Source organism: Trifolium pratense, linkage group LG4 (genome assembly GCF_020283565.1).
Source record: "Trifolium pratense cultivar HEN17-A07 linkage group LG4, ARS_RC_1.1, whole genome shotgun sequence".
In the NCBI taxonomy this organism is placed as follows: Eukaryota; Viridiplantae; Streptophyta; class Magnoliopsida; order Fabales; family Fabaceae; genus Trifolium; species Trifolium pratense.
This window is the reverse complement of record NC_060062.1, coordinates 4,371,225-4,392,850: the sequence shown is the minus strand read 5'-3', so window position 1 is coordinate 4,392,850 and position 21,626 is coordinate 4,371,225. Positions and strand designations below refer to the sequence as shown.

The 21,626-nt window shown below is 30.9% G+C and overlaps 2 protein-coding genes across 2 annotated transcripts; both read left to right on the top strand.

Moving 5' to 3' along the window:
* Positions 1 to 12,148: 12,148 nt before the first annotated feature.
* LOC123920880 lies at positions 12,149 to 12,712 on the top strand (the record flags this gene model as incomplete). Its single annotated transcript, XM_045973210.1, has 1 exon — positions 12,149 to 12,712. A coding segment is annotated over one exon (357 nt), but the record flags the coding sequence as incomplete, so codon positions are not given.
* A 3,598-nt stretch (positions 12,713 to 16,310) lies between these two features.
* On the top strand, positions 16,311 to 17,830 carry LOC123920879. Its single transcript, XM_045973209.1, has 3 exons — positions 16,311 to 16,348; positions 17,045 to 17,753; positions 17,804 to 17,830. Exons 2-3 carry the CDS (start codon positions 17,100 to 17,102, stop codon positions 17,828 to 17,830), a joined length of 681 nt encoding a protein of 226 aa, XP_045829165.1. The 5' UTR covers positions 16,311 to 16,348; positions 17,045 to 17,099.
* The last annotated feature ends 3,796 nt before the right edge of the window (positions 17,831 to 21,626 follow it).

Below are 21,626 nucleotides of genomic sequence, written 5' to 3'. Positions count from 1 at the left end.
TTTTGGTTTCATTTGCATTATTATGCACTACACTTACAAACGGCGTCGCAATTGGCCGAGAAAGCAGAGCTATTGTAAGTGTGGCATCCTCTAATTTTGTCTATTAGAATAATTTTGGTGAAACTTATTTCTTATAATATTTTCAAGTTTAATTTTCATGATATTTTCCAATCACATGTTTCACATTTCAAATGCATATGAATTCTTAATAGGAAAATGATGGATGCATAATCGAAAGGTAGATTCAACTCATAAACTAGTAAAGTTTTCCTTATGCGTATTAACTTATTAATTTTTAATTGTTCAAAAAAAACTTTCAGTATTAATTTTTAACAAAATTAATAATTTTATTTTTAATTTAGAAATTTAAGTGTTACGAATATTAATTAGAGAAAATATGATAAAATTAATATTTTATTAATTTTAAATTTTAAATATTAGGTAACTCACACTTAATTGATTTTCTCTCATTCTCTTTAGTTAAATATGAATATAGTCATGCATTTCAATACAAATAACACAACTATTTTTTCTCTCTTTTTTTTTCACGTATTAAATATGATTCTTTGAATCATGCATGTCATTTGAGAAATTGAGATTGAATATATTATATATAATTGAAATACAAAGTGATCGTATATTTTAACCCCTATTGTTTTATTTTGTTTTTACAAAATTCCTGTTATACTATTTTTTTTTACAATATTTATGTGTCTTTTATTTATATAATAACTTATTATATTTAAATCAGTCAAAAAAAACTTATTATATTTAAATTTCCCCAAATATATTTAAATATCCACAAATCTTAACAAAATTAATGTCGAAAAAAATTATTATATTTAAATAATCGCAGAAATGTTTGCAATGTTATATTATTTTATCAAAATATAATTACTTATTTATTTTGTTTCTCACTTATTTTCATAGTATATTTTTTTGTATTTTTTCAAAATTTTGTTGCACGTGTGCATAAAAATAGGAGACATTGTTTGGAACACACGAGTACTAAAAATTATTATTTGTCTAACTCTTGATGTACTCCCTCTGTTCCTCTGTCCCCTTTTATAAGCGAAAATTATCTTTTTAAGATCATTGAATAATTGATGTATTTGGTGTATAATATATAAACCATGAATTATTCAACCATGAATTTTGCTTATAAAAAAGAACGTAGAGAAGACTATTATTATAAAATATAATCACAGCTATAAATAATTTTACTCCTATTATTGACTGTTGTACATTGATACCGAAATGTTGCTGGGTTGAAAAAGAGGTTTGAAAGGATAAAGGCAGATCAAGAGTTTTCTGATTTTTTTGCTCACAGGACTGTTAAAGTGTTGGTGATTTTAGTATCAACAATGTATTTTGGTAGTAATGTGATTTACTATAGGCCAATGCAATTATGCGTTAAGTTTGAAACGAGTTAGGGTAGTGCGGAGTGCATGCTCGTCGAGCCAAACGTGTAATTGAATACAAATAATTGAAACAATCAGGTGGGAATGGACCTAACCTTGATGATGGTGCTGCTGCTGGGAATCCACCTGGTGGGAATGGCCCTAACCTTGATGGTGCTGCTGCTGGGAATCCTCCTAATGGGAATGGACCTGCTCCTAATGCTGCTGCTTGGGATGATGCAACTTTGGATGCATTGGCTGACAGGCTAGTTGACCGTTTAACCCCAAGGATTGGAGCGATCATTGTTCCCCTGATTGTTCAGCAGCTTCTCACTGCTCTGAATGGTAATATCTAGATATAATATTGTTAGGTAGTCGAGTACTCTTGTGAGATATTGCATCATTTTCTGATATTGTCATAATATCTTTACGTATTCAAGTAGTTACTGTGAAGTGTTGAGTCATTCATTGTGTGATTTGTAATTTCATTGTAAATATCATTTGATTGTTCAGCAGCATCTTTCTGTTCTGAATGGTAATATCTAGATATAATATTGTTAGGTAGTCGAGTACTCTTGTGAGATATTGCATCATTTTCTGATATTGTCATAATATCGTTACGTATTCAAGTAGTTACTGTGAAGTATTGAGTCGTTCATTGTGTGATTTGTAATTTCATTGTAAATATCATTTGGTACTAGTACACTGAAATTTGAGTAATTGTCATTCATTGTGTGATATAGTATTTTCATTGTAAATATCATTTGGTACTAGTAAACTGAAAGTTGAGTGATTGTTAATATTGTCAATATTAGGTTTTTATTATGCTGTTTTAAGCAATACAACAAACATTTGGACGATGCACATATAGATGGTTTAAGCAGAGGGAATGAAAGTGGTATGATAGAAATTCCTCTGAACAGAAAAGGATAACTTGACCATAGACTATCTGGATTCTGGAGCCAGAAACAGATGCTGGTGCAGCAACACAGTGACTCACCCTTCAGATGACTATCTTGAAATGGGAGGAGCATTCTGTGTAGACGACAATGAGATGGTTAGCAACCATGATTCAATTGATGACATGAACACGGCTACTGCAAACTCTCCACCATGTTCCCCCCAAACCCTTTACACAAAATGGAAACGAAAAAACTAGCCTCCATGAACCACTCTTTCAAACATTCAAATCATCTCCATTCTTTATTGATTATTGATTCTTGATCAATCTTGTCAATTCCAAACACTTTCTAACATAAGGAAGTTAATTTGCACCCAAAAAATTCCTCATTTGTGGGAGTTCTTCAAATGGATAAGTTCTATTCATCTCCGAATTCAAAATTCCTCATTTGGATAGTTTTTTATACTATTCATTAGATTCTTAGAGTTTCACTAATTAATCTTCAAAAAATAGTTTTAACCAAAGAAACTTCTCTTTGATGGGTTTCTAATGATTGAATAAGTCTCTAATCACTTCAGTCCTCTTCTTCCTTGATTTTGTTCTATTTCTAGTGTCAAATACAAGTTGTAAATAATCCCATCAGTATCTATATAATATAGTGAACTTTTACATTTATGTACAAAGTATTCTTTTCGAAAACATTGAATAACCACATAAGAGTTTGCATACTCCACATTAGACAAAGGATTGAACCTGAGACTAAAGAGGCCAAGGCAAATGCCGCAAAGCAATGAAAGACAAAACCACGGATGCATTCGCCATGAACGGGAACTTGTCGTGGCCCCAGTTGGACTCCCAATCATAGGTTCTAGACTCTAGTAGCAGCTGATGAGGATGCTGACATTAGAAGGTACTCCCTCCGTCCCAAAATATAAGCAAAAGTGGGTCAAATAAACTTGATGTATTTGGTTAAAGATTTGAGCTAAATACATTCACTTTTGTTGACCAACTTTTGCTTATATTTTGGCACGGAGGGATTATGTCAAGATCTGGAATTGAAAACAAGCAGTCCTACAGCAGTTTAGTAGTAGTTAGAAAATGTAAGCATGAATCAAAATAGAGAACACACTTTTGAGATCATGAAATACAGGGTGAAAAACAATAAGCATTCATGATGATATTCATCAAATCATGTAGCAGTTTAAATAAGGTTCTAAAAGAGTTATTTGCGAGGAGAAATCTTAATTACCTGATCTAATGCAAAAGTGAAGTAACCCCTTTTGAGTATGCTCCACTATGTACTTCACTAGATCACATATCTGCAAGGAAGAATATACAAACCCAATCACATTCACCGATAAGCTATACACCTTCAACGCAAAATCACAAACCAAAATTAATTTTTGCAACCAAACACACACTCACTCAGTCATCTAAATAAAGTATCATCTTTCTCTTACTTAGTCCTTAAATAAAATATATAAAAATACATTCGATAAATCCATTTTCTCAAATTACTCAAATATGTACATTTTCTTTGAAAGCTCAAACAAATTTTATTAAATAAAGAGGCATAAGACATGCCAATTAAAAGATGAAGAAACAAAATGTCTCCCGATACAAAACACAAATCACCCCAAAACAAAGCAATTCCCCTCCAACTAATCACATATGAACATGAACACGTGTCTCGCTATAAAAGGAGATGATCCATTTATGACGTCACTAACATAACAAACATGTGTATTTTTGCAATTAAATATGTAAAAATGATAATCAGATCAGTTATAAATTGAGGGTTTGTACAGTAAGGTGTAGTCAGCATTCCTGTTCAAATAAAAAAAGGATAATCCGATAGTTAGTTGGTTCAGTGGTACCTCACGCTGAACTTGGTAGGATATACTACAGTTCGACCCCCGCAACTGCGATTGGAAGGGTTGAAACCACTTAATTGAAATCAAATTAGGCGGTCCAGTGAACCGGATAACGATGATTGCATCGGAGATATTGAGTTTGATCCTTAACTTCATTGCCACGTGTGGGTCGACTTGATCAAAAATTGAGATTTTGTGAAAGAGGCTAAACTTATAGGGGCAAAAATGTTATTATGAAAGTTACTGGATAAAATTACAAGTTTGTAAGAATTATGAGGTCAAAAATACAATTTAGCCTAAAATTAAACACTAAGATTTGAATTAATTCTAATGAAGTAATTTATTTTTTTTATCATAAGAATGAAGTAATTCTTGGAGTCAACATATCTCATTATATAGTGGTGTTGGCTTGAGTCCTAGGAGTACGCTTTTCTCAAAGTCTCATATTCGATTTCCTCTGTTATCAATTTCGATGGGTTGAACCATATGGAGGAAGAAAAAAACTCTAGCTTTAAACGTGGCCTCTGCAAGTGGACGGTGGTATTGCCCCTTGGATTAATTAGTTCAAGGCCGGATATCAATTTTTTTTTTTTAGAAAAAAAAAACCTCATTCTCATAAATAAATTATAAAATAATTTGCAATAATTTTTTTGTCTAATTCTGGTGCCTTTCAATGTATACATCTCTTTTTATAATTAGACATGATAATAAAACTCATATCCGTGGGTACCCGGCCAAACATTATCCACTTTGATTGGAAAAACTCGAGTTGACTGAATTTAGATTTGAGTTTGGCTTTTTTATATTAGAAACCGTCGAACAAACCATTTGAGATTCATGGATCGATTATACTACCTTGTTTTTGTTCTTTCTCCTTGATTTCTAGTGTATCCTGCTGCCGCCGGCGACCGTAACCTACCTACCTTCTCCTCCTCAATATGAAATTTAGTGTTTATTTACCTGATGAGTGTTGGGAACTTATATTCAAAAACTTTATCATGGATAATGAACACTACAACACTCTTTCCCTCGTCTCGAAACAGTTTCTCTCCATCACAAACTTTGAAGTGCATATCATGCCTTGTATATTTTCAATGTTGATAACTTCTTTTATCCTTGCATTCGTAAATATTTCAGAGAACTTACTTCTACCAGATAAGAGAGAAATGTCGAAGATACACAACAAATAGAATGGGGAACACATCCTTCACAAAATTTTGTAAATAATATAGCAGCAGGAAATATATCATCCCCGCCATCCTTCTCATCCTTCTCTTTGATGGGTTTCTAATGATTGAATAAGTCTCTAATCACTTCAGTCCTCTTCTTCCTTGATTTTGTTCTATTTCTAGTGTCTAATCCATTTTTGTATTCGATTGGTCTTTTAAGTCGTCAAATGTATACACAGTTAATGAAATTCAAGCTCATTCATGTTTATCAGAGAATTTCAAATTCAAACATGTCACAGGAGATTTGTTCCTGTCTATGTAGTGGCAGTGGTATAGATAAGAATCCACACAACATACAATAAGCTAGATATGTTGCAGTGAAACATGCACCATGCCTTTGCACTTCATATGTTGTGTCCATGTATACATATGTTGTTGTGAAACTATTATTATCTTATTGTTGAATACAAAAAGTATAAGACATGGTAGTGCTAGCTCAAATACAAGTTGTAAATAATCCCATCAGTATCTATATAATATAGTGAACTTTTACATTTATGTACAAAGTATTCTTTCTGAAAACATTGAATAACCACATAAGAGTTTGCATACTCCACATTAGACAAAGGATTGAACCTGAGACTAAAGAGGCCAAGGCAAATGCCGCAAAGCATTGAAAGACAAAACCACGGATGCATTCGCCATGAACGGGAACTTGTCGTGGCCCCAGTTGGACTCCCAATCATAGGTTCTAGACTCTAGTAGCAGCTGATGAGGATGCTGACATTAGAAGGTATGTCAAGATCTGGAATTGAAAACAAGCAGTCCTACAGCAGTTTAGTAGTAGACAGTTAGAAAATGTAAGCATGAATCAAAATAGAGAACACACTTTTGAGATCATGAAATACAGGGTGAAAAACAATAAGCATTCATGATGATATTCATCAAATCATGTAGCAGTTTAAATAAAGTTCTAAAAGAGTTATTTGCGAGGAGAAATCTTAATTACCTGATCTAATGCAAAAGTGAAGTAACCCCTTTTGAGTATGCTCCACTATGTACTTCACTAGATCACATATCTGCAAGGAAGAATATACAAACCCAATCACATTCACCGATAAGCTATACCTTCAACGCAAAATCACAAACCAAAATTAATTTTTGCAACCAAACACACACTCACTCAGTCATCTAAATAAAGTATCATCTTTCTCTTACTTAGTCCTTAAATAAAATATATAAAAATACATTCCATAAATCCATTTTCTCAAATTACTCAAATATGTACATTTTCTTTGAAAGCTCAAACAAATTTTATTAAATAAAGAGGCATAAGACATGCCACTTAAAAGATGAAGAAACAAAATGTCTCCCAATACAAAACACAATCACCCCAAAACAAAGCCATTCCCCTCCAACTAATCACATATGAACATGAACACGTGTCTCGCTATAAAAGGAGATGATCCATTTATGACGTCACTAACATAACGAAATTGAACGGCAAGAAAATTAAGAGATTGATTGCTGCACAGTAACAAAACTGGGAGAAAAGAGAAAAATCAGTGGCATTGTATAATTAAAAAAGGACTTAATCTGAACTAATACTCTACTTGTTCACCTACACTGCACTTCTTTTTTCAAATAAAAAATAAATAAAAATAACGGGTAAAAACATGCTATTGCCGGTCATATAATAGGTCTAAGATGGACCAAAACATAAAATTTGTCCAAGCAGTAGCGGAGTTAGGGGTGGTCTGGCTGGCCATGGCCCACCCCAAAAAATAGGAAATTACTATAGTGTCCATAGTGTTTTAAAAAATTACACGTTTCTATTATATATATTCATTTGCCCGCTACTTTCTTAAAAATACACTTTCTTAAAAATAATTGGTAAAAACATGCTATTGCCGGTCATATAATAGGTCCAAGATGGACCAAAACATAGAATTTGTCCAACCAGTAGCGGAGTTAGGGGTGGTCTGGCTGGCCATGGCCCACCCCAAAAAATAGGAAATTAGTATTACTATAGTGCCCATAGTGTTTTAAAAAATTATACGTTTCTAATATATATATTCATTTGCCCGCTACTTTGATGAATAGAACTGATAGCCAAGTTAGTAGGGATACAATTACTTGCTTATTTGCATTTTGTATCTCTTTTGTTTTCTAAAAAATGAATTTCAACATTCCTAATACAACTTTTATTTTTGGCTTAAATATCACATTAGTTCTTGTATGTTCCCATTTTTTTGGTTTTAGTCCCTGTATGTTTTTTTTTTTAAACAGTCCGTGCATGTTCAATTCCTTTTGATTTTCGTCACTCCCCTCTCAAAAATGCTGATGTGGCTAACAGCAGGACATGTGGCATGCTGACGTGGCAAATGAAGGACAAAACAAAAAAATAAGTTATTATTGAAGGACCAAAACAAAAAAATAAAGTTTAAAATTCCTAAAATAAAAAAAAACAAAAGAAAATTGTTTTTACTTTAACATTTTTTAATTTTAAAAATAAAAAAAACCAATTTTTTTTCTTTGTAAGACAAGTTATATTATTAACAACTTTTTAGTGCCTTAATGGTCACTTGTTATTAGTTTGTGCAATATTAAGGCTTCGTTTGGTTTAACTTATTTTTGAGCTTATACAATATAAATTAGGTTTTATGCTATTTTATAAGTTTTGACTAATGAAAATTGTATTTTATAAACTATTTTATCGTAAACTACATTGACAAACATATAATACTTTACCTAACGTTTTACAAAATTTTATTTTTTTAAATTACCCGTCGTTTTAATAATTTAAGGTTATATTTTGTCTATTATACCCTCATGTAAATTCCAAAAATTTAGGAGTAGTTGTTGAAACTGAAAAAGATTTAATATATATTTGAAAAACTAATTTTTTTTTTTGTACATAACATATTAATATTTTTTGGTTCATAATATATTAAATTTATTGGAAAGAGAAAGTGTGTGAAAAAAAATATATTGGTGAATTAAAATAAGGGTATAATAGGAAAATAAGGTGCAAAAATACACTTTCTTAATTTATTTTTCCTAAAACGTCAAGTAATTTGAAACAGAGGGAGTAATACATAAAAATTGCACAAACTGTTTGCATATGTTCAAAAATAAGCTAATTCAAACGGGGCCTAAGTTGAGGTGCAATTTTAAGCACACTGTCATTATAGCCAGATATTTTAGCATGTCCTAAACCAATTTTAGCACAATGTGAACAAATTTATAGGCTTATGGATTTTAAATTTTAGCACTCTTATATATATATATATTTTAAATTTTGTTTTATATTTGAAAAAAATAATTGGTTTTTTTAAAAGTAAAAAAAATGTTAAAAATTGTTTTTTTTTTAAAAAAAAATTATTTTAGGGATTTTGTTTTTTTGGTTTTGGTCCTTTATTTATAATTTTTTTTGGTTTTGGTCATTCATTTGCCACGTCAACATGACACATGTCATGCCGTTAGCCAGATTAGCATTTTTAAGAAGGGAGAGACGAAAACCAAAAGAAATTGGACATGCAGAGACTATTTTAAAAAAAAAAAACATACAGGGACTAAAACCAAAAAATCGGGAACACACAGGGACTAATGGGATATTTAAGCCTTTATTTTTTACTTAACATTGCTTTTCATATATACTCTATCCGTTCCCAAATATAAGCAAAAGTGAGTAAATAAACTGGATGTATTTAGTTAAAAATGAAACTTTATTTTCTTGATAATTTTTAAATTAATAATTAGTTATTGTAATTTTTTAAATGATAGAATTTTTTTTCTTCGAAGAATACTCATTTACCTAATTTAAATACTTAATATAAAGATAAATTCAAAGCTAATTTTTGTGTGAATAAAACACAACTTTTATATCAACAAAAAATTCACAGTTTCCATTATAATTTTCTATAAAAAAAATTAAGACTAATTTCAATTAAGAACAATTATTTTTCTTTTAATATAATGTAATATAATAAAAAACATATAATTATTTTATCATCAATTGTATGCAATATAGTTTTTGAATGGCCCATCCGAATATATTTTTCTGGCTCCGTCACTCTAAGCTAAAAGCCACCTGATTTATATTTCTAAAAAGGAGTTTTATCTCGTGAGATTAGTTCAGTTGGCAGGGACATTGTATTTTATGTGTAAGAGTCGGGGTTCGAACCACAAGCATCCACTTATCCACCTTAAGGGTGAAATTTCTAGACAGTTTGGATTTGCTCCATTTATCTATCCTCTATTTATTGTCTATTTATAACAGAGATAAACACATGTAGAAGATTAGTCGGATCCACTTGTTAAAGTGAGTTCCACTAATACACTTGTGTTTATCACTCTCAGAAATGAACAATAAATGAATGATGAGTAATTGGAGCAAACTCGATCTCTCTAAAAATTAGACTATACCAAACATATTAAACTGACTCCTGAACCAGATTAATCTGGTGGTGAAAAAAAAAAGTAGACTATACTATCCTTAGCATTTTTCTTAAAAATTTCCGCCACTACAACAAAAGTGTGTTTTAGCTTCAAAAATTTTAGCGTCAGCCACGACACGGACGCTACAAGCGTCCCCATTGTGTCTGTTGGGCGGACTCTACATCTTTTTTCAATTTAATTTAAATTTTTAATGAGACATTAAATATAGCGTCTGCCAAAGCAGACGTTACTTAGAAGCTAAAGAAATTAAAAATACAAAAATATGTTAGTGTCTATAATGGCAGACGCTAAATAGACCAAATTAAGAAAAAAAAATTACAGTATATTATAAAACACTTAAATTAATAAAAATATTAGTTTTCGCCAACAATTATCTTTCCTCTCTGATGAACTAACCCTCAATCTCACAAACCCTCAATCTCATTAAACTCTCTTCAGTTCCCAACTTCTCAAATTTCACACAAATCCACAATCTAAGCCAACTCTTTTCTCAATCGAACCCGATTTTGCTAAATTGGATAATCTTTTCCCTATAATGTTCACGTTCTAGGGATTTGCTTTTCTCCCTGAATCATCATCTCTACGATAGTACTGCAATCCAATCCAACGCCATCTGAAGTGCTTGATATATAGCAGGGTCTTCAGACCCGGCCATTTCCCAAGTCGCTGCTGCAGCCAGCCACCAGGAACCCGTTGGAGTCGCGAAAGGTAGGTAGCTCCCAAACCCCATCGGCCTTCTCTTGCCAGCGAGGTTAGCATCACAATTAATCTTGATAATACTGCTAATAGAAACAAGTAGGATTGTGTTGCTGATACTCAGTTAGCAGTTTCATATTCCTTCATACTTTCTAAAGTAGCAGCCGCTGCTGTATTCGTAGATTATTTGAGTTTGTATTTGTACACAGCAATTTCTGGTGAAGGAATATCACTAATTTATTTATTTATTTATTTTCTGAATTTCAGCATAAGCATCGTTATCTGGTGTTTCTGTTCAACTCATGCAAGTCCTTTACTACTTGTTGTAAACTTTCAATAACAACTTTCAACTACCGGAACTGCCTTATCCTTCAATGTAAGCTTCTCATTGTTTTAAACCTTAAAACTTTGCTTCTTTTTCTTATTATTTTTTTTAGCGGAATTTAGAAGTCTCTTTTATAGGTTCTTTAAAATCACCACTTTAGAGTATTTGTGTGTTGATCAACGATAAATTGATGTAAAACTTCCTGGATTTAATATAGATTCAATTCAACTACTTGAAATGGAAATTTTGGAATGATTTATAAGTTTTTTTTTTGTCAGTAACCTAGTGGCTAGAAATTTCATTATTTAAGGTGAATAAGTGGGTTGTCCGGGGGTTCGAACTACGGCCCCTGCATATAAACTGCGATGTCCCTGCCAATTGAGCTAAGCTCACGAGGAAGAAATGATTTATAACTCTAATCGATTGAATGTTAGTATTTTGTTTACCTAGAATTTCGTTGAATGATTGAAAAAAGGGTGACCTTTTTATGAATTTTACTTAAGGAAATTGTACTTCATGAAATGCTGAGGAATAAAGATGAAGTTATGTTTTCCCTTTCAATCTTGATTAATTTTGAGTTTTTTCATGAAGGGACTTTCTTCTACTCTCAAGGAGTTTAATTTCTCGCCGGGTTTGTTCATGAATAGTTTTAACAAGCGACATCATGTTTGTCTGTCATCCTTTGAGCCAAATAGGTTGGTTTTTGGAAAAAGTGAAAGAGGAAACCAACTATCTATTTCTCCTAATCAATGCCTCAAGTTTCAAATGAGAAGATTAGGTAAGTTTCTTTTGCTTCAACCCTTAAAAATCAATTCAGGGCTCTTTTTGTATAATATTATAATTGAGTAAATCGTCATTTTAGTTCCTAAATGTGTAAAGTGTGTTTACTATAGTCTTTGAATGTATTGGAATTGAAATTACAAAAACATCATCGATTATGTTTTTTGTTATTGATTTTGTGGACTAAACTTATTAAGAGGAGACATTTAAGGACTATTCTAACTAATGAAAGACACATTAGTGGATCAAACTCTCTAAGGACAGACAAATCCAGGGATGTTTTTGTAACTGTAATACATTCAAGCAATATAGTGAGAGCCCTTGACACGTTCAAGGACCTAAACAACGGTTTATTATAGTTTGTGTCTAGTGAACGAGCATAGAAATTGTTGGTTATTTCTTTCTGTTGTCTTGATTTTGCTGCAGTCTGATTATATTTTCATCCATGGCCCTAACTATTCTGTACTAACTATTTTACTAAATTTAATGTTTCATTTTATGAAAATGTCGTTGGTTTCTCTCAGGGACACGACAGGGAGTAAAAAAGCGAAGACTCAGAGAGTATGTTGAGTAGCGAGAACATTGCATTAGATGAAAAAACTTTAGAGGAGGAGTTACAGAATGCAATTGCTGAGGAGAATTATGCTAAAGCGGCAGAAATAAGAGATACTCTAAAAAGCCTTCATAAAGATAGCAAGACAGAAGTGCTTGGAGCAAACAACAAGTTTTATAATTCATTCAGGAATGGTGACCTTGCAGCTATGCAAGCAATGTGGGCGAAAAGGGACGAGGTATGCTGTGTTCATCCTGGTTTGAAAGGAATTTCCGGTTACGATGATGTTATTGAGAGCTGGAATTTTGTATGGGCTAACTATGAATTTCCCTCTCTGATGAACTAACCCTCAATCTCACAAACCCTCAATCTCATTAAACTCTCTTCAGTTCCCAACTACACAAATCCACAATCTAAGCCAACTCTTTTCTCAATTGAACCCGATTTTGTTCACGAACCCATTCACCAATCTTTCTCTACCTCAGAATCTGTGTTCAACCTGCGTTCACTAATATTGTTGGATCCGTGTTTCTCTTGAATAGCTTCAATCTCCGTGCGCTTTTTTTTTATCAGGTTTGGCGAAAGAGAAGATTGGTGGATTTAGAAATTGTCACCACATATGAAACGAAGAACCCTAAAATCAAAGGAATTGGAAATTGATAGTCACGGAAACTTCTCTCAACTCGCTAATTCTCTCCGTCGTTCAGTCATCATTTCACTGCCGATGACTCCTCCTTCAATTGGTATATCTCAATCTTGCTCCCTCATCTCGATCTCTAATCTTCTGAGTTCACTGACTGTATTTTCTTTGTTTACGTCTATTTTTTCCTCCTTAGCTAACCGTGTATTTGGATGATGGTGGGTTGAACAAATTCTCCCTCCCACTATTGATTGTTTTGATTGGCTACCATTTACAAGCTAACTTTCATTTTATTATAGTATATTGTATTCAAATTCTGATGAATTGAAGTGTTTCTAATTTAACCACACCCATTTTAACCAATTTTTTTCGATTCTTATGAAAAACTAATGATAGACATTGACTTAAGCCTTCAAAGTTTGTACCTACTTTGTGCTTAAAACTGAAATTGGTTTTATATATGCAGGTAAACCCTATGAATCTTGTGTCCAGGAACAAAAAGATACAAGATATTTCAATCTTGAAGGGTCATTGCCAAATGGAGCCTAAGTTTCATTGATGTTCATTGATTACTACACCGAACTAGGTATGAAAGGAAAATTACATTTTTAAGGTGCGTTTGTTCTACTAAAAAATAAAAGATTGAACATTACAATTTCATATGTACGATGTTTGATTTTAAAACTGTTCTTTGGACTGGACAAATTGGAGGATAAAACACTTGACAAAAAAACTAAATTTTTTGTCCCACACTAAAATACATAACCTACAAATTTTGTTCCGGAGTAAAATACATGAAATTTTTTTGTTCTCTGTACATGTAGTGTAAATTAGCAAAATAACTTTATACTTTAATATAAAGACCAACTTTTTTTTTGCTAATGTCAAGTTTCAATCCAAGTACCTCTAGGTTACAAAGTGACTCATCAACCAATGGACTACCTGGGAAACAGGCAAACATAAATATCAAATAAAAGTTAATAGACCGGTGCAAATATACGGGTCTGTATACGCAACAACAATTATCTTTCACGGACAATTTTTTTATATAAAAAAATATACAGTGACGAAAATCTAAAAAAAGCGAACTTATAAGGACGAATTATATATTAAAAAAATAAAAATTGGTCATTTTGGGTTAAGATTTTAAATTTTAGGAGTGAATTAAATTGAGATTTTAAAAGATGTTTTTATTATTAAAAAAATTGTGCTACAAAATTTAATAAAAAGGATGTATTTGACATACATAAGTATAGTTAGAAGATCAAAATAAAGTCTACAAATTCTAGCTCAATTGACAAAAATGTCAAAATTGTTAGTGTCAAATGTTAGAACCGAGATACGAATCACAGTCACTTCACTTTGTATGTGTGAGTTTTCAATGACTTCGTCATTTCGCCTATCAACCAACAACAAAAAATCAAAATAAAACAAAATAAAACGTTTTTTGTTGAAATTATTTTGTTGAAATAAAACTTTCAACAAAATATTTTTGTATCCCCTAGTATATTTTTTTATTGAAATAAAACGTTTCAATTTTTTTTGTTTAAATTGTATTTTTTTAGGGACATCACATATATTTTTTTTTTGGCATTCACCACCAGTTGAATTTGGTTCGGGGGTCAGTTCCGGCATCAAGTGGTTCCAGCCCCCTCCCGATCGCAGTTGCGGGGGATCGAACCGCAGTCCTCCCTATCAAGTTCAGCGCCAATCACCACTGAACCAACTAACGATTGGTGGACATCTCATATATTTTGTAGGAACAGATATTCGAATCCCGAAAACTCCACTTATTTACGTTTAAGATAGAATTTTTAACAAATGGTAGGTTATTAGACAAAATAATAATAATAATAACAATAATAATAATAATAATAATAATAATAGAATTTATTTTATATGCACCGTCAGTTTAAAGTTATTTTGCACATGCATCCAATAATATATCGACACATCATATATGATAATTAAAAACACATGATGTGTCACATTCATTAAACGATGTGGCAACGCGTCATTGGATGTATGTGCAAAAAAAAAATTACACCGACGGTGCACAACAAACCAATGACGCGTTGCCACATCATTTAATGAATGTGACACATCATGTGTTTTTAATTACCATACATGATGTGTAAGTATATTATTGGATGCATGTGCAAAATAACTTTACATTGACGGTGCATATAATTTTTTTTTTTAGTTTAATTGTTGTGCACTGTCGGTGTAAAGATTTTTTACATATAGATCCAATGACGCGTTGCCACATCATTTAATGAATGTGACACATAATATGTTTTTAATTACCATAAATGATGTGCAGGTATATTATTGGATGCATGTGCAAAATAACTTTAATTGATATACATCGACATAACATATCAATTAAACTTTTTTTTTTATAGAGAATAATATCAATTAAACTCATTGAATTGACCCAATAATTTTCTGCGAATTTAAATACCTTTGAATGTTGATTGGGAAATTAAAAGGCAAGTTTTTATGCAATTTAAATTTAATTACCTTTGAATGCTGATTGGGAAATTAAAAGGCAAGTTTCTATGCAATTTAAAAGTACAGTATGATTTTAGAGTTGGGAAATGAAAAGTCTTGATTACATGCCCTTTTTATTGTTTGATTATTATTATTTATTTATTATTTATACGCGGTGCGAATGCGATCAATTTACCCACACCAAGTACATCTGTCTATAAATACTCTTAACATTCATCTTGAACTCAACATTCATTCCTTCATCTTATATTTCTTCTTTTCTTTATCTCTTCATCTTTTTCTTATTTTTAATTTTAAATTTTAGTTGTTCTATTCTATGTATTAAGCTTGGTTTACTTGGTATTTGAGTTCGATTTTATTTTTTGTTCAATGATGTTGATGGTTTATTTTTTTTTACCACATCATATTGGTTATGTTTCGTTAAACTTAAAAAAAAAATTTCTTTTAACGATTTTAAATAGATTTTTACCACATCATATTTTTTATGTTTGCAATCATAGTTTATTTTCTTCCATTGAGTATACTTTGCACATGGCATGTGATTTAAATAAAAAATAGATTTTTAAAAAAGTTGTTGAAAACAACTTTTCATATTAAAGTTTTCATTTAGAAGGATGAAATAATTTTAGATAAATTTGAAATAAACATGAGTAAAGTAAAGTGTTTTTATTTTTATTTTTTAAAAATAGATTTTGTAGTAGTTTGAAAAGAATAGATGCTTGTGTAGCAGTTTGGGCCGGGTTTTGGACCTTAACCATCCAACCCGGCCCAGTTTCACTATACATAACCGATCCACTATACATTCAATTAAAATTATTCATTTTCCATTCGATAACCGTTTCTCTCGTTCCCGCTTCGATTTTCTCTCTGTTTCCCGCTTCGCTTTTCTTTCGCCTTTCTCTTGGTCTTTCAAAATCTTTGCTAAGGTAATGACATTAAGAACAAAATTTGATTGAATTTCTTTCATTTTAATCGGTGAATTTTTCTTCAATATGTTAAAATTGATACAGTTGTTGATTAGTAATTGAATGAAAGGTAGTTGATGCATTTTTTTATGAATTCTTGTAATTTATGGAATTATTGATTATTGAACTGTGATATGCATTCCGATCTGCAAGGCTGAATGAACTTTGATATTGAATTGATTTCAGAACCATATTTAATTGAATTTCTGTGATTTTAATCGGTGAATTTTCCTTCAATATGTTAAAATTGATACAGTTGTTTATTAGTAATTGAATGCAACGTAGGTGATGCATTTGTTATGAATTCTTGTAATTTATGGAATTATTGATTATTGAACTAAATTAATTTCAGAACCACGGCGTTATGTTCTGCAAGGCTGAATGAACTTTGATATTAAATTAATTTCAGAACCATATTTAATTGAATTTCTGTGATTTTAATCGGTGAATTTTCCTTCAATATGTTAAAATTGATACAGTTGTTGATTATTAATTGAATGAAACGTAGGTGATGCATTTGTTATGAATTCTTGTAACCTATAATGTGTTAAATAGGTTTTTCTTCAAAATTCTCATATATGAAAGGTTAAATCTCTTTGTTGTAATATGAATCTCTTTGTTGTAATTTCTGAATTCATCTTATTTATAATTTAATTAGATTAGGTTTAATTTGAGTGTAGTGATAATTGATTAATTTGTTAAACACGCTTTGTGAAATCTGTTCAATCTGTGATCTATTTATAATTTCTTAATTCATCTTATTCAGGACAAAGCCTCCACGACGATCTGCACGATTCAATGAAAGACTTGTCGCCGAAATTATGCTTGATTTTCAAAATGCTGCTGTAGTTAATAATCCTATTGATGATAATGTAGCTAATCATGATGATGGTGATCTTAATCCTGCTATTGTTTTTAATGCTGGTGATGATAACCAGCAAGCTAATGCTCAATTAATTATTGGTGATGCTGTTAATAATGATGAACGTAATGCTCAAATAATTCTTGTTGAAGCTGTTATCAATGATGATCCTAATGCTCAATTAATTGCTGGTGATGCTGTTAATAATGATGAACCTAATGCTCAAATAATTCTTGGTGAAGCTGTTATCAATGATGATCCTAATGCTCAATTAATTGCTGGTGATGCTGTTAATAATGATGAACCAAATGCTCAAATAATTCCTGGTGAAGCTGGTATTAATGATGATCCTAATGCTCAAATTTCTGCTGATGCTCAAATAATTCCTGCTTTAGCTAATGTTGATCTTGCTGTTAATGACCATGGTCAAATTGTTCATGGTAATGTTGTTAATAACCATGTTAATAATCTGGGACCTATAGCTAATGTAGTGCCTCCTAATCGTCCAAATCAATGGACTGAGAATGAAGATCAAATGTTGTTGACTGCTGTTGATCAATACGAACATATTGCTGTGTTGACAGTGAGGTTTGAGATGATAAAGAATGATCCAGTATTTTCTGTATTTTTTGCTCACAGAAGTGTAGAAGCTCTTTTGACTAGGTATCGTTTGATGAGAAGGCAGAATAGGGCTTTTCTTCATGTTGTTGCTCTTGGGAATCCACCAGGTGGGAATGGACCTAACCTTGATAGTAGTTACTGCTTCACAGGTGGGAATGAACGACTCAATACTTCACAGTAACTACCAAATGGTGTTGCTGCTGCTGGCAATTCATCAAGGTTAGGTCCATTCCCACCTGGTGGATTCCCAAGAGCAACAACATGAAGAAAAGCCCTATTCTGCCTTTTCATCAAACGATACCTAGTCAAAAGAGCTTCTACACTTCTGTGAGCAAAAAATACAGAAAATACTGGATCATTCTTTATCATCTCAAACCTCACTGTCAACACAGCAATATGTTCGTATTGATCAACAGCAGTCAACAACATTTGCTCTTCATTCTCAGTCCATTGATTTGGACGATTAGGAGGCACTACATTAGCTATAGGTCCCAGATTATTAACATGGTTATTAACAACATTACCATGAACAATTTGACCATCAACATGGTCATTAACAGCAAGATCAACATTAGCTAAAGCAGGAATTATTTGAGCATCAGTAGGAATTTGAGCATTAGGATCATCATTAATACCAGCTTCACCAAGAATTATTTGAGCATTTAGTTCATCATTATTAACAGCATCACCAGCAATTAATTGAGCATTAGGATCATCATTGATAACAGCTTCACCAAGAATTATTTGAGCATTAGGTTCATCATTATTAACAGCATCACCAGCAATTAATTGAGCATTAGGATCATCATTGATAACAGCTTCAACAAGAATTATTTGAGCATTAGGTTCATCATTATTAACAGCATCACCAGCAATTAATTGAGCATTAACTTGCTGGTTATCATCACCAGCATTAAAAACAACAGCAGGATTAAGATCACCATCATCATGATTAGCTACATTATCATCAATAGTGTCACGTGGCAATATGTTAGTTTTGTCTTTTTTTTTTTAACGTTTGACTCACAGCAGGGATCAAAACCAATTTTTTTCTAAAGTGCAAGGACTTAAATCAAACAAATAAAATTGCGGGGACTGAAACCAAAATATGATGTAATTACAAGGACTAATAACATATTTAAGCCAAAATACTTCTATATACTAAGATCTAATAAAAATTTAAAAAGAGAGACATTCTTCATTTTTCAAGTTAATTTTGTAAAATTTAGTTAAGTTCAATCCTTATTTATATTATGTCATCAGTCTACTACTTCAAAAGGACCATTAGTTGATGTTACGATTCAAATTTTATAATCAATATTTTATTTTATTTTTGACTAAAATCAATATCTAAGTTATGCTAATTAACAAATTTTAATATTTTATCTTGTTTTAGTTTTTTTTTGTTGAGAAAATCTTGTTTTAGTTGTGAGGTACATTAATTAACTTTTGAACATGCACCAACCATAAGTCCATAATTGATGCTCTATTATTACTAGGATAACTATGAGCACCAATTTTATAACCACACGTCACCTATCTTACTATACTATGCTACTAGTACACATTTGGTCCCAACTTTTAATCCACACAATTTCTACCATGTAATAGTAAAATTAAAGACTCGATCAAAGAGGTTGAGCTACCACAAAAATAGGTTGGTATATATGGTGTTCAGTCATTTTACTCATAACCAAGAACAGGTATAGTAATAAATAAATATGTAATAATGGAGATAAATGTGTGGTTAAAAATGTGTTTCTATAAAGTAATGATGCAAGATATGGGGTCCATATAAAAGCACTTCATTGTGGTTGTGAGAAATACTTATATGGACACAAACATAAATAATTATTTGTTAGGCACACTAACAACAAGTGAATAAATATTAAAGAGAAAAGAATTGAATTGATATTAATTGATGTGACAAATATATTTTCCATTTAATTTTTTTTATTGATGTGTGAGTGCCTAAAAATTGTGCCTAAATTGTTGTGCCTAGGTAAGACTTTCTCTGTGGTTGTTGTTGGAAGTTTCTAAAAGAATAATTTCCACGGAGTGGGAGAGAGTTGAGTTTTTGTGTATTAGATTCTCTCTTTCTCAATATATATTATGTTTTAAACCACATGTTTCATTTCATTTTAATTTTAAAATCATCACGTTAGTTTAGTTGTCATGTCTCATTCTTAACCATAATTGATCTCTTTAATTAGTATTCGTTTAATAATTCATGGTTATAAACTTTCTAACGTTACCGTTAAAAAAGTAATAAATTATAGTATTATACAGATTTATGCATTTTGTCGTATCTCTATCTGCATGTGACAAACAAATATATATCACAAATATTTTTTTTGTAGAAGATAAATATATCACAAATATATGTTTGAGTTTTTTTTTTTTTATGGAAAATATATGTTTGAGTTTGACACATCTGAAAAAAAAAAACATTGTAATGGAATGATCTGATTAAAAAATAATTAGTTCAGGATTTGATTATAAATTCTGTTAGTTTTGAGAATTTTTTTTTTTTGTTAGTTTTGAGATTTTTTTTAAATGCATAGGAAAAACTAAGCAAAACAAAACAAAAAACAGCAAATTAAACTTCAAATTATGGATTATGCAATTTGTCGTTTTATGCTATTAACATTTAACATGGATGAAGTGAGTTTATTTGCAGATTCATCTTTTTTGTTTTTAGTAAATTTGAATTTTTATTGCATCGAAGTACTACAAAAGCGAAGAGGAGACCCCTTTGTAGCATTTAATCCAAAATAAAAATCGAAAAATAAATTGCAAGATTTAGGGATGTGTTGGATTGAGATTTCAATGAATTTTACAAAAAATAAATTTATGATACAAAAATCTCGTGTCAATTAAGACTTTTATAAAATATAAATAAATTTAGTGGTATTCAATTAAGACAATAAAAAAAATTATGAGGGCAATAAAATATGTTTGTACTCAAATGACATTTCACATAATTTATAAAATATCTTAGTATTATAAATATATACAAATTTTGATTGATTATTTTGACCAATTTAAAATATATGTATACATGAGTTATGATCATAACCGGTCCTCCGAATTCCGAAACATTAGTTAAGAAGATAAAAGAAGTATATACTCCCTCCGGTCCTTTTTATAAGGAACAATTTGAAAAAAATCACACAGACCAAGGAATCACATTTAACATAATTATTTTCATTTAATACTCTTATAAATTTAAATTTATTCCATATATACTCTTATTTAATTACTCTTTATTCAACTAATTTACTTATTTTTAAATTCTCTCTCATAATAAATAAGGGCATAAGTGAAATTGAACATTTAAAACATTTGAAAATTGGTCAAAGTTTCTTATAAAAAGGACCAAATTTTTTGCCCTAAGTGTTCCTTATAAAAAGGACCGGAGGGAGTATTACATTAGAAATATCATTTTTTATTTTTTTTGAAAGTAGAAATATAATTTTTTATATTTTAAAAATATTAACTAATATAAATTTCAAAACAAATTTTCTAATTTTGATTTCCTTTTAACTAGGACCCTGAAACACTAGTTATCATTTTAGTATAAATATTACTCTCATTCCACAATCTCCCCCAAACTTTTACTTTCTCATACTTTTGTCAAATCCTTTTATTCTGCCATGGACAATGGACATTGTTCTATATCATATTCTTTCTTTTTTTCTTCTTTTTTCTTTGTCACCTTGCTTATCAATTGTGCAACGTGATTAATTTTTCAAAAAAATATTGTTAATTCAGTAACATTGTTTTGGCAAAGTATTTTGTAGTTGAGATACTATTTAGGTGGTGTAATCATGAAAATAGGCGGTGTAATTAGAAAAAATCTATT

What these genes read in the sequence shown, in the direction of transcription:
- LOC123920879 (XM_045973209.1), top strand. Translation starts at nt 17,100, where the DNA reads ATGCTTGATTTTCAAAATGCTGCTGTAGTTAATAATCCTATTGATGAT. An exon ending in AGATGATAAAGAATGATCCA is followed by an intron (nt 17,754 to 17,803) that starts GTATTTTCTGTA and finishes TCTTTTGACTAG; the next exon opens with GTATCGTTTGATGAGAAGGC.